This window comes from Cornus florida, unplaced genomic scaffold (genome assembly GCF_030987335.1).
Source record: "Cornus florida cultivar Cherokee Brave unplaced genomic scaffold, ASM3098733v1 CherokeeBrave_3.0.0_Hap2_Chr08, whole genome shotgun sequence".
In the NCBI taxonomy this organism is placed as follows: domain Eukaryota; kingdom Viridiplantae; phylum Streptophyta; class Magnoliopsida; order Cornales; family Cornaceae; genus Cornus; species Cornus florida.
The window spans coordinates 76,443,520-76,456,115 of NW_026775578.1; the positions used below are offsets into that span (position 1 = coordinate 76,443,520).

At 34.8% G+C, this 12,596-nt stretch overlaps 1 protein-coding gene across 1 annotated transcript; it reads left to right on the plus strand.

Moving 5' to 3' along the window:
- The first annotated feature begins 11,311 nt into the window (after positions 1-11,311).
- Positions 11,312-12,333, plus strand: LOC132270485 (uncharacterized). Its single transcript, XM_059771667.1, has 4 exons — positions 11,312-11,643; positions 11,816-11,846; positions 12,001-12,084; positions 12,199-12,333. Exons 1-4 carry the CDS (start codon positions 11,312-11,314, stop codon positions 12,331-12,333), a joined length of 582 nt encoding a protein of 193 aa, XP_059627650.1.
- Positions 12,334-12,596: the final 263 nt, after the last annotated feature.

A 12,596-nucleotide genomic window follows, 5' to 3' on the forward strand; every position in this document is an offset into this window, starting at 1 on the left:
GAGTAGGCCGGATCTGAGAAAGAGGATGCCGAAATTTGAAAAGACAATCAAAGATTGAAGAGTCGGTTTCGTTTTGAAACCTTCAGGCAAGTTCTTTTCTAACCCTCCTCTTAGAACTCATAAGTTTATCACCTTGAGTATCAATGTTTAGATTAAATTTATTTGTTTAAAAATCATGGTTAAATAGGATTAATTAAATGAATAAATTATTATAATTGCTCTTTTGGAATGTTGGATTTTAAATTGATATATATATTAGGTGTTGTATATATATATTTTAAAATCAATGTATAGGTGAATTTGTGACCCAAGAGGATTAATTAGGGTTTCTTTATTTTCTAGTATTTTTCTGGAATTTTCTGGTATTTTTTTTATATTTTTCTGGAATTAATTGGATTATTTTTTTTTTTATTAATTGCTTGGAAAAATTTATATATATATATATATATATAGTATATATGGTTTATATATGCACGCTGGGAATTTGGATTCGGCGCCTCCAATAAGGGGTGCGCTATAGTGCGGCACGGCATACAGTGCTATGGTGTGCTCAAAATCAGGACCTTATGATGGTCCTGATAATAGAAGGAGGATTCAGTGTGCTACGGCGCATGGAGTGAGGGTGTGGACGCAAACCTGGGCTGTGGATGAAGATGATGGATGATGGAATGATTTAATAGGGGCGTAAGCATGAGAAGGGGTTGCAATCATTGATCTGGACCATAGATGAGGTCCAGTCATCATTAAGATAATCTGGTGCGGCCAAGCGCATCAGAACACACAGGGATGGCCAATAGGAGCAAGCCATCACACGCCGCGAGTATAATAAGCGCGTGAGGGTGCATGCAGGCGCGTGGACGTGCCTACTAATGAAGGGAAGCGCGTGGATGCGCGTGCAACAGGTCTGGGCACGTGTGGTGGCGCGTGACGGCGCGTGAGGCAGTGTTTGGAGTCCCGGAAAGCTCCTGTGGGGTTTAGTGAATTCCCAAAGTTGATATTTAAGCCATTAAGGTCGAAAGTAACCATTAGAAGAGGTATTCTTGGTGTTCCAAGAGCCATAGAGTACTACTACAATATTAGTAGCATTTAATTGACGTTTACATAGTTAATTAATACTCTTTGTGATGGAATGAGAGGTGGATATATATATATATATATATATATATATATATATATATATCTAATTATATATGTGTATATGTGGTATTTAACTGATGATTAGTATGGAATAAAGTATATATATATATTATATGTGAAAAGTATTATACATATATATATTGTATAATCTATTGGTATATGTATATATCATTTAAGGTGCTTAAAGTATTAGTCTTATTTGGTATATATGGATAGGCTGGTTATTAAATTAATTATATGCATATGATATGCATGGAATGCCTAGGTATGGGTTATTTTATTGATAAGTTAATTTGCTTATGTATGAATTGTTTGGTTGGTAAATTAATTTCTAAGGTTTAGTACATGGTTGAATTGTAGGTATGGATAAGTTGCCAAATGTGTAAATATATTGCCTAAGTATAGGGATGAATAAAATATAAATAGGAAGCAATGATGAGTTGCTAAGTTAAAAGTATAAAAATATATACTTAAGGAGGCATGGTTGAATTGCCAAGGTATAAATAAATATACTTTCAGGAGGCATGGTTGAATTGTCAATATATAAATATATATATTTATAATGGCATTATTGATTTGCCAAAGTGTAATTATATTGCTATGGGTTTGATGATTAAAAAATATCATCTATGATTATTGTATGTATAAGGTGGATTAGGATTAGATATTCTTAAATTAGAATAGTCTAGTATTTACAGGTTAGTATATTATTTTATACACATTAATAAAATAATATTGGGGGTGACATGGATGATTTGTCAAAGCCTAGATGTTGGCTGTGTGATTTAAATACTTAAAATCATTGGAATTAAATATAATATTCTTTTAATTATATTTTATTATTTAAATTATTAAATTGCCGTGTAGGATGGAATTAAGGTTAGGGGAGTTTCTTTAAAAAGAAATTGTGGATTGGACTAGATATGATTATTCTTTAATCATTGATAATGGTTTTGGAATTAATGCACCTAGCTATAGATGTTATTATACTGTATATAATTAGTTATATATATATGTATATCATGGTATATTAAGGTTAAACTTTATTAGGTTTGCTTTTGATCAGAGATGATCTATTTATTGGTTTTCAGAGGTTTGGTAGAGAGAACTTGCTCGTAGGGTTTAACCCACGATTTATTTTTCAGGTTATTAGATGTTCAAGTCTGAAGGTTGAGGATCCACAGCTGAAGGACTTATCCATTTTTTCGGTTTATTTAAAAGTAGGATATTATTATTATTTTCATTTAAGGTTAGTATTTAATAATGAACTTCTGGATAGTGGACTTTTGTTAAGGGGTCCTTGAGTTACAGGATTCCCGAGTTGTAAATTTTGGAGAATTATTAATGAAACTTTTAGTTAATAGTTTTCTTCAGCGGTTTATTTATTCTTTATTATTCATCTTTGTATTTTGTGCTTGTTTAAATACTAAATTGTTCTGATATTTCCGTGTTTTCGGGTGTGGGCCTGGCTAACGTACACGTGGAAATTTGAGGGTATCACATAAACCGTCCCCAGTATGTCATCGTCCCATACCGGTGCATACAATCCTCCATATCCATGTAAATTACAAAACATAAATAATAAGCTAGTAATTTACAGTCTAAAACCAATATCCAAATCATTGCAGAAAAGTGTTTAAAGTTTCAGCAATTTAAATCTAAGAATTAAACCACGTAATTGTTGGAAACGGTTTAATAGTTCAACAACTAGCATCTAGAGCAGGCATAGATCAAATCTAATATATCAATGACTCTATCATGCATTTAAAATGAATTCTATAATCATATTATAGTCCAATAAATTGCTAAATTAATTTAAGCAACTTAGTTCTTTCTATCCGGTAACAGCGTACTAAGTTGTACACTAGTATTCTATTTTATCTTTTAACACAAAGCCATGCACTATGCTACAAGTCCAATTTGTTAATGAAAAGACTTCACCATGCATTTAAAACAAGTTTTATAAACACATTAAATCCCATTTAATTGCTAAAATTTAATTAAGCAATTATCTTGTCTTCCATCCGTTAATAGCATAGAACATTAATTAACTGTATACTGTTAATCCCGACAATTTAGAATTAAACTTTAATTAATTTAAGGTCTTAATAACACCCAAAAACAACTTCTTAGTCCCTCTGTGAAGACCCAGACCCATTAGGAACAGTTTCCATGCTTAACAGTACAAACAGTTCATAAAAACAAATAACATAATGCATAAACTGAAGGGAGCCTGCTCTAATTTTTGAAGAGCAGGCTCTTTTGAGCCTAGAGCCTTCTCTAGAAGTCTTAGAGCTGGCTCTACATGTGTCGGAGCCAGCTCCTACTTCTATGGAGCCGGCTCTCACCTCTTTTGAGAGCCTTCAGTCCTCGGTACTTCGTTTTAGCTTCTCTGCTCCTTCTCCGGCTTATTCCTATTACTCTGTTGGTTTTTAAAACTGATCTTAGGAGTTTTATATCAGCCCATTAACATCCCCATGGTTCGTTTATAGAAGATAAAAGCAAGAATAGTAACTAAAATCACGACAGATTTTACATGCTTTAATGAACAGAACTGGGAGCAACCATACACGAACTGTAAACAGATTTGAATTTAAGGCAAACAGATCATCAACAAAGCATATATTAAACACGTAAGTTTCAATTACTAATTAGTTAAACCCTAGAGACTATCTAGGTGCATAGAACACAGGCCAACGGGAGAGAGGAAGAAGAGAACTTGCCTGTGATTTCAGTTATGAAATCCCGGTGTCATGTCCACTGTTCCGGCAACCCCGAACTACAATCAAGCCTCCTAGTACTCCGAGATAATTCACCACAATCCTTCCTTGGTCCTCTCTGATTTCCTCCTTGCCAATCCTTACAATGCTCTGTTCCTCTACCCTCTATTTTTATAGAACAACTCTACGTGTATGTGCTATGTGATATAACGTAAACCCTAGGCTTAAAGCATAATGGTGTATTTATAGGCTTAATACTAAAACCCTAATCCTTGTCATAAAAGAGATAGAGCCCTAAACTTAATCCTAGTTGGCCTATAACAAAACCTACGATTAAATTCTATGTTGGCTACACCAGACGACGTCCTTAAGTTAATAACCTAATATTATCATTACCAGAAATATATTAGAAGAAATAAAATAAAACAGTGAATGAAACAAAAATATAATAACATTAACAATTTAATTCAAATACCATTTAAAAACCTAACCAATCAATTAAACACACCAAATTAATAAACAAAGGCAAGTAATAAATTTAATAACCAGAATAACCAATCAAACAAATAATTAACAATTAAACAAATAAAAATCTAATAAAATAATAATCAAAATACCGAGACTATCCTTTTTAAAAATTAGGGGTATTACATGGGTGTGATCTTAGAACCCTCAAGGGCAATCCCCAAACATGGCTTCATCTTCTTCCTCTTCATCTTTGTTGAATTCTAGAGAGAGAGAATGTGTAGATCTTCAGATGTGTTCTTGGTGCCTCTACTTTTCTGTTTTCTTCTAACCCTAATCTCTAACTTTTCTAGAGAGAGAAACTAACTATTACACTGTAAAAGTAAAATAATAATTGAAGACACTTTACAAATGGTTCAGTTCCCCCTTTATACAAGCTTCTTGGAGTAGTCAACAAGTCAGAAAATAAGCCTTTAAAATATCTAATTCCGCAGCCATGTGGTAGGTGGAGTTCAGGCGTGCGGGAATAAAATAGCTCGCTGCCAGCGTATCTTCAATCGATCCAAACCCACTGGTGGCGAAATTCTGCATTTTGACCGTTTTTCAAATTTTTCTGAAATCTTCTCGAAACTTTTGCTTGACTCCAAAAAGGCTGTAATGGACCATTTTTAGTCCGTTTGAACCTTATTGACCTACAAATAGACAAAAACATAAATTAGTACTAAAACGGAAAAATAAAGATAGATGAATGGACTAAAATACCCTAGCTTAGGTGATAAAATGTATCACATTTGAGCACTCATTACACCCCCAAACTTAGATATTGCTAGTACTTAGCAATAAAATACAAAGAAAGAAATAAACAACTATACTAGAAAGCAATAAAAGGATAACATCACTTTCGTAGGGAATACGATTGCATTTAGCATATGCAATAAGCCTTTTAAACCCTTAGGTTACCCCTAGTGGACGAGTGAAGTCTCGTGAGGGTTTCCAGAAATGATACCCACAAATATTAAGCTCTTTCTCACTAAAGAGGCACCAATATACAAAACAAGCATTGGGAGAAAACTACCTCAAGTTAGTAATTTTTCAACCATCTCTAAGCAATTCTCTAAAATTTCAACACCAAGCAAGTAAGTATGGTCCTCCACACATCAAGAAAATGATAATGCAAATCAAAACAACTCTAGAATTCTTTTTAAGTGAACTGGTATCAAATATGTTGCTATCTTAGCCAACTAAAGAAATGATCACATCCGGTCTCAAGTTAGCACACAAATTTAGTACCGATCATCAAGACAAAGAATGAACCTTTTATTAAAGCTTTATTCATCTAGGTGCACTTATTCTTTTCACTCAATATATATATATATATATATATATATATATATATATATATATATATATTAGGATCAAAGATGGACGCATGGTGCAATGTAGTAATCTCTTAAGCCTTCTAAAAGTTCATGAGACGAGCTTTAGGCTAATGACTCCCAAACCGGACGGCTTTAGGGTACTAGGTGTAAATACACCCCTAAGGACTTACAAGCTCAAATTAATTAGGTTAAAAATTAAAACAACCTTCATCTAATCATTTTCCACTCCTCACCTTTGGTAAGAAGTCCTCACTTTATTTGCTTTTGCAAATTTGTAATTTTTTTTTTTTAACCTAGTGTTTGGGCCCACCACCTTTCGGCGTAAGAAATTCAATGTTTGATGAGGCTAGAATCCTGGCTACTTAGTGAAAATGGTTTGTTATCCACCTTTGTCAAGAATGAAAGCTTTCAAAACACTACTAGCTCATTTAGGATATAACCAAATCAATAGTTAATAAAGCATGTACCCTATAAATGAATACTAGTGTGCGCTTGTGCTAGTGTAGAATCCTAGAGTGAATCTCAAAACAATCACAAATCAGGATGATTTGGACCACAAATGCAAGCAAGATATCAGTCTTTCAAAAAATTTCCTCCTAAATGGCATCCATAAGGCATACAAGATGTATTAAACTCTCAAGTCAAGCAATTTTAAATTCCAAGTATCATGTGCCTCAAAAGATTAAAATCATAGCAAACATCAATCTCAAATCTCCATCATGTATTTAAAGATCAAAATTTTAAATAGAATGCAACAAAGTCACCTTACCCCCAAACTTAAACCGCACATTGTCCTCAATGTACAATGAGACCAATGGAAAAGATGGAAAGAGTATACCATGGTGGCAAGGACGATAAAGCCCGGTAATAATCCATTGGGATAAAGTGCACCCCCAAACTTGGAAAAAAACAACCTATTTGAATAATCACAATAGCAAACTCACATCAAATATCGAATGGGATAAATATAACTAAATCAAGCATTCTAAGGCAATATTGCACAATATGCAAGAGAGATATGAGATTAAGCCTTAAATAAAACATGAAAGTAGCATGACTACACATAAGGGTACAATGGTGAAATATTTTTTTATTTTTCTTTTTATGAAAGTATGCAAAGAAACAAAATGAAAGAAAAATAAAAAATGAAAATGAAAGTAAACATGCATTATACAAGGGATAAAAGAAACACTGTGTCTTGTGGGTGCTAAGTTTAACGTCTCTAGGAAGACGGAATGCTACTTTGAAAGATTATTTATTTGTTTATTATTATTATTATTATTATTATTATTATTATTTTATTTAGAACATAACATGTATGTACACAAACAACAATAAATTGCAAAGAAATAAAAATGTAATAAATGAAAATGCAATGAAATAAAGAATGCAAATATATATATATATTTTCTGTGATGGTCATCCAAGGCCGGGTGAATGATTGCCCAGTACCTGATACTTATACACAAAAATTATTATTATTTATTTATTTTTGCTTCGATCGATCGAAATTTTTAACAATCGATCGAGATGTTCTACGATCGATTGAAAAGCTTGTAGAATGATGCCTTGGGAACAAAAATTTCCGACGTAATTCCGATCGATCGAAATGAGTGTTGATCAATTGAGAATGTCTTCAATCGATCGAACTAGCTCTGGGCAGAAAAAAGAAAAAAAAAAAAAAAATTCTTTTTTTGGAACTTTTTGGCACATTTTTCGAAGATAATTTTTTTTTCTTATGCCTAACATGCAAGAGATATTCAATAAAGCTCAATGGAACATATGTAGACGCCGCAAGAAGTGAAAAATAAAAAGAAATTGGGAAGGAATAGAGTTGTGAAACTCTACGAATACTAGTGTTTAACGTTTCTAGCAAGACGTTGGTTCGACTCATTAGTCGAAAGTGTTAAAAACTGGATATGAAACATCCTTATTGACCATCTTTTCCATTTTCTCATTTGATGCCTCACTTACAACAATATACACATCCTCCAAAAAAATGACTTGAAAAGAAATTATGAAAGATGCAATTTGTTTCTTTTTATTCACGGCCTTGAAAATAGAGTCAATAATAAGCGGCTTTGCACTTGGTAAGGCAAAGTCTTTTAAAGACTCAATTGGATTAATAGGAATTGCACTCTCTTCATCCCTTTTCTCTTCCTCAATAATCACCATCTCCTTACCCTCTAAAATAGCCACGGAGTCCATTAGAGAGTTGACTTCATTTATGGAGCTTTCAATGTTAAAACCACAATTTTCACACATTTGGAAAAGGCACTCCTCAAAAGGGTCATTGGAGATAACAGAAGGAAGGCTCTCTTCAACAAGTTCCTCATCCTCCTCTCATACCTCTGCAGTGGTCACCGCCTCCTCACTATTTAAGGTAGCAATGGCCGGGATAAAATCATGATCAAAACAAGGAAAGTCCTCATAAGTCATATTGTGCTCTATTAGATTAGCCATTGGTGGACTCGTCAATTCCTCTTCAAATTGCTCACTTGCTATTTTTCCTTTCTCACTCTCCTCATTCTCATTTGTAAAAATTGGAGTTCTTGCCATTTGTTCATTTGCTTCTTCGTAATCCTCTTGACGAGAAAGAGTACTTGCAATTTCTTCAACTTGAGCTTCTAACTTGGCTAAAGTTTTAGTTTTTTTCTCTACGTTTGTGGTGATTTAGAGTTAGGGTTTACATGCTACGTACTGGTTGGTAGGGAAGGCTCTAATGGAGGAGGGTTCCACCTCCTCCCCCCCGTCGGTAACTGTCAGGCAAGGTTCTCTAGTTACAGTACCATCTCGCCTTTCTTGGCGAAGTTGTTTTGAAGGAAGTGAATCTAATTCTTTCATTAATTTACACTATGTGGCCCCTGCGATTGGTTCTAAGGTTTCTATTATTGAAGACGATGTTGCTAAGGAAATCGATTACTGGAAGACGTCTATTGTAGGCTACGTGATGGGTAAGCATCCTTATTACCCTCATTTTAAAGCGTTTATTGAGAAGCATTGGTCTAAGGCAGTTACGTTGGTCTATTTGAAGAATGGTTTCTTCATGGTACGTTTTCAACATTTGGCTGATCTACAGAAAGTGTTATCACGTATTCATACTTTTGAAGGTCGCGTGATTATTATCAAACAGTGGAGCAAGAATGTAACTTTGAAACGGGAGGAGTTTGACTCTTTGCTAATTTGGATTCGTGTCCATGATCTCTCAGTTCACTGTCATAATTCTAAGTCTCTTTCTAAGGTTTGTTCATTGTTCTTAAAACCTATTTACATGGATGATCCTTCATTGCACCGGGATAAAGGTCAATTTGTTCATGTCATGGTAGAGGTTGATGTTAAACAAGAATTTTTAGAGAAGTTGGTGATTGATGTTCATGGTGAGGATTGTATGGTTAATATTGAATATGAATGGAAGCCTGCTGTATGTTCTTTGTGCAAATGAGTAGATCATGTGGCAGACCGATGTCCTTAAAAAGTATTGAATAAACCTAAATCTAAAAAAACAGGTAGGGGATTGATGGGTTATGAAACAAGAAGGGAAAATGGTGGCTGTGGATGATGCCCAAAAAGTGTTTGGTAAAATGCCTATGAGATAGCCTCAATCCTCTCAAGTTGCTACTCATAATTCTTTTGCATTACATGAACAAGTCAAATAAGTTGAGGAAATAGAGCCTACCACAAAAGTTGGAATTACTCAAGGTGAGGAAAAAGGGAAGGTAATTCAAGTTACTGACTCACTTGAGAAATTGGATGCTAATACTGCGGAGGCTGAGGCTGATGTAATAGTTGAAGTTATTATGGAGGTAGCTGAATCTATTATTAAGGAAGCTGCTGACCTGGTAGTGAGTGGTAATATAGAAGTGGAACCAGTTTTTGTAAGCATAGAACTGGACAAAGTGGTGATTGATATGGTTAATTCGACTGCTGCCTGTGTTATTGAGAACATCTCTAATTTGGGAGATGCTACTCCTCATAAATCCTTAAGCAGTGATAGTGTTTTTAAGATAGATGGGGTAAAAAATAAATATATTGAGCTGTGACTGTCTCTGATAGGGTCACTAGAAGTAAAGGAGGGGTTTCTGCCCCAACCTCGACTTCTCAATGATTGGATTTTGGAATGTGAGGGGCTTGACTAAGCCCAGAAGGTAACGGGAGGTAAATAATTGGATTGCTAAGGAGGCCTCTCAGTTTGTCTGTCTTATTGAAACCAAGGTGAGAAAGGATGCTTTTAATTCCATTACTAGAAGGCTGAGAGCCAACTGGGAGTGGATCCATAACTATGATGTACACGATTTTGGTAGGATTTGGGTTAGTAGGAACCCTCTTCTATTCTTTGTTCAAGTGATTAATGTGAGAATTCAATTTATGCTTCTTAGGGTAAGGGCTATTGAGACTGGTGAAGAGTTCTTTTGTACACCTGTTTATGCTTTAAATTTGGCTATAGATAGAAAAAATCTTTAGGATTCTATAAGGCATTATTCTAGTATAGTCACTGGTCCTTGGATGGCTATGGGGGATTAGAATGCCATTAGATTCTTTAGTGACAAAAAGGGTGGGAGAAAAGTTCCACAGAGACTTTTAAATGAGTTCAATGACTGTTTACATTATACAAGTCTTAGTGAAGTTCATCCCAGTCTTGGTGTAATAGACGACATTTTTTCAAGAGAATCTATGTTAAGTTGGATAGGGTCTTCTTGAATGAGGACTGGTTAGATAAAATTCTAGGTACCAAGGTTTTATACACAGCTGCAGCTTGTTCAGACCATTATGGAATGTCTATACATATTTCCAAGCAATTTGCATAAGGTCATAAGCCTTTTAACTTACTAAAGGTATGGCATTTGCAGGGAAGTATCCATCTTGTTGTGTAGAAAGCTTGGGATACTGTGGTGAGTAATAGTCTAATTCATATTCTTTTACAAAACCTGAGGTTACTAAAGAAAGCCATCAACGAGTGGAATAAGAATTGTTTTGATGATGTGGGGGAAAAATCTTATTAAGGCCAAAAAACATCTTGAACATTCTCAATTGGCCCCCTTAAGTGATCCTACTGATATTAATCTCCAAATAAAGCAAGAAGCTAGAATTGATTATCAGGTTGCTGTTGTAGATCAAGAGGTTTTGGTTGCCTAGAAATCTAGGATTCTTTGGGTGAAAGACACTGATAGATGCATAGGTTATTTCTACAACAAAATAAAGCAACACAGAAATTTCAATGCAATTAATTTGGTGGAAACACTTTATTTTGAAAGAGGAATGAATCTTTGCCAGAGTTAATTTCTCCTGTTAAAACACTGAAGATTGAAGAGATTATTGCCTTTGATAGTTTGGTGACTGAAGAAGAGATTAAAGGAGTTGCCATGGGTTTTAACCCCGATAAATCTCTTGGGCCTGATGGTTTTCCAGCTCGGTTCTATCAAACTTTTTGGTCCATTGTGGGTAAAGATGTTGTTGCTGCAGTTCAGTCCTTTTTTCAGCATTAGTGTTATGCCTTTGGGTGTGAGCAGTTGTTTCCTTACTTTACTCCCCAAGGTAGGAAATGCTAAGAAACTCGGAGAATTCAGACCTATTGCTTTATGCAATTTGATATATAAGGTTATAACTAAAATTATGGCCAATAGACTGTCTTTGGTGTTGACCTTTTTGGTTGGTCCTGAACAGAGTGCTTTTGTGAAGGGTAGAAGAATTCAAGATGCTCTAATTCTGGCTCATGAAATGGTTAAGGATTTTAAAGGATCTCAACATGCTTCTATGGCTCTTAAGGTAGATATTAAAAAGGCCTATGATTCTGTGTCATGGGAATTTTTATTAAAGATTCTCAAGGGGTATGGGTTTAGTGATGTGAGGCTTACTTGGATTACCAATATTCTTACCTCCACTAGGTATTCTGTTTTGATTAATGGCTCACCTCATGGATTCATTCAACCAGGTAGGGGTTTAAGGTAAGGTTGCCCCTTGTCTCATTTGCTGTTTACTCTAATCACTGAACACCTATCTTATGTTATTAATGCTGCTATTCAGAGGAATGAGTTGTATGTTACTCATAATGCTACTAAAGTTCATCCTATTCTAAGACATGTTTTCTTTGCTGATGATTTATTGATTGCCTATAAGGCTTCTGTTTCCAATGCTAAAACACTTGATGGTTTGTTTAAGAAATTTGAGACACTCACTGGTCTATAAGTCAGCCAACAGAAGAGTAATGTCATATTCACTAGAGTGGTGAGGAGAAAACAATCTATTCTGAGAAGCTTTGAAGATTATATTTGGGACTGCCTCTATGTTCATCTGGTTTTAAGAGAGCTAACTGTCAGGGATTAGTTGATAAAGTTGGCAATAGGATTAATTACTGGTGTACAAAGCTCCTTTCTGTTGCTGGCAAGGTGGAGTTGATTCGATCCACAGTTTTTTTTATTTTTCTGTATTGGTGTAGTGTTTATAATGTTCTTGTCTCTATGGTTAATCAGTTGCAGAAAATGTGTAGAAACTTCTTGTAGGGTAGCACTGATCACTCAAAGAAACTTCACCTTATGAGTTGGGACTTGATTACTAGAACTAAGGGTGAAGGAGGTTTTGGTCTCAGGAAACTTGTGGATATTCAATCTGCTTCTAAAGTTGTTTTAGCTTCTTGACAAGTAAAGATAGGCTGTGGGTCTCCTGGTTTAAAAACAAATACACCCCTTTTTCAACTTATTGGACTGCTATTCCTAAAGCCACTTGGTTGCGTGTGTCGTGGCACCCCAAATTGCAATATAAAATATGGCCAAGTTAAAATTTATATAGTGCCACTACTACCAATAACTACTAATATACCTAAGGTGAGTAGGGATCGTCCCAAGGGATTGATCAAAATGTGGTTTGTTTGGTTAATTAAACTATAATGCAATTAAAATTA

Coding starts and splice junctions, on each gene's coding strand:
- LOC132270485 (XM_059771667.1), top strand. CDS start 11,312: ATGGCCAATAGACTGTCTTTGGTGTTGACCTTTTTGGTTGGTCCTGAA. Junction 11,644..11,815: donor CAACCAGGTAGGGGTTTAAG/GTAAGGTTGCCC, acceptor ATTGCCTATAAG/GCTTCTGTTTCCAATGCTAA. Junction 11,847..12,000: donor CAATGCTAAAACACTTGATG/GTTTGTTTAAGA, acceptor TCTGGTTTTAAG/AGAGCTAACTGTCAGGGATT.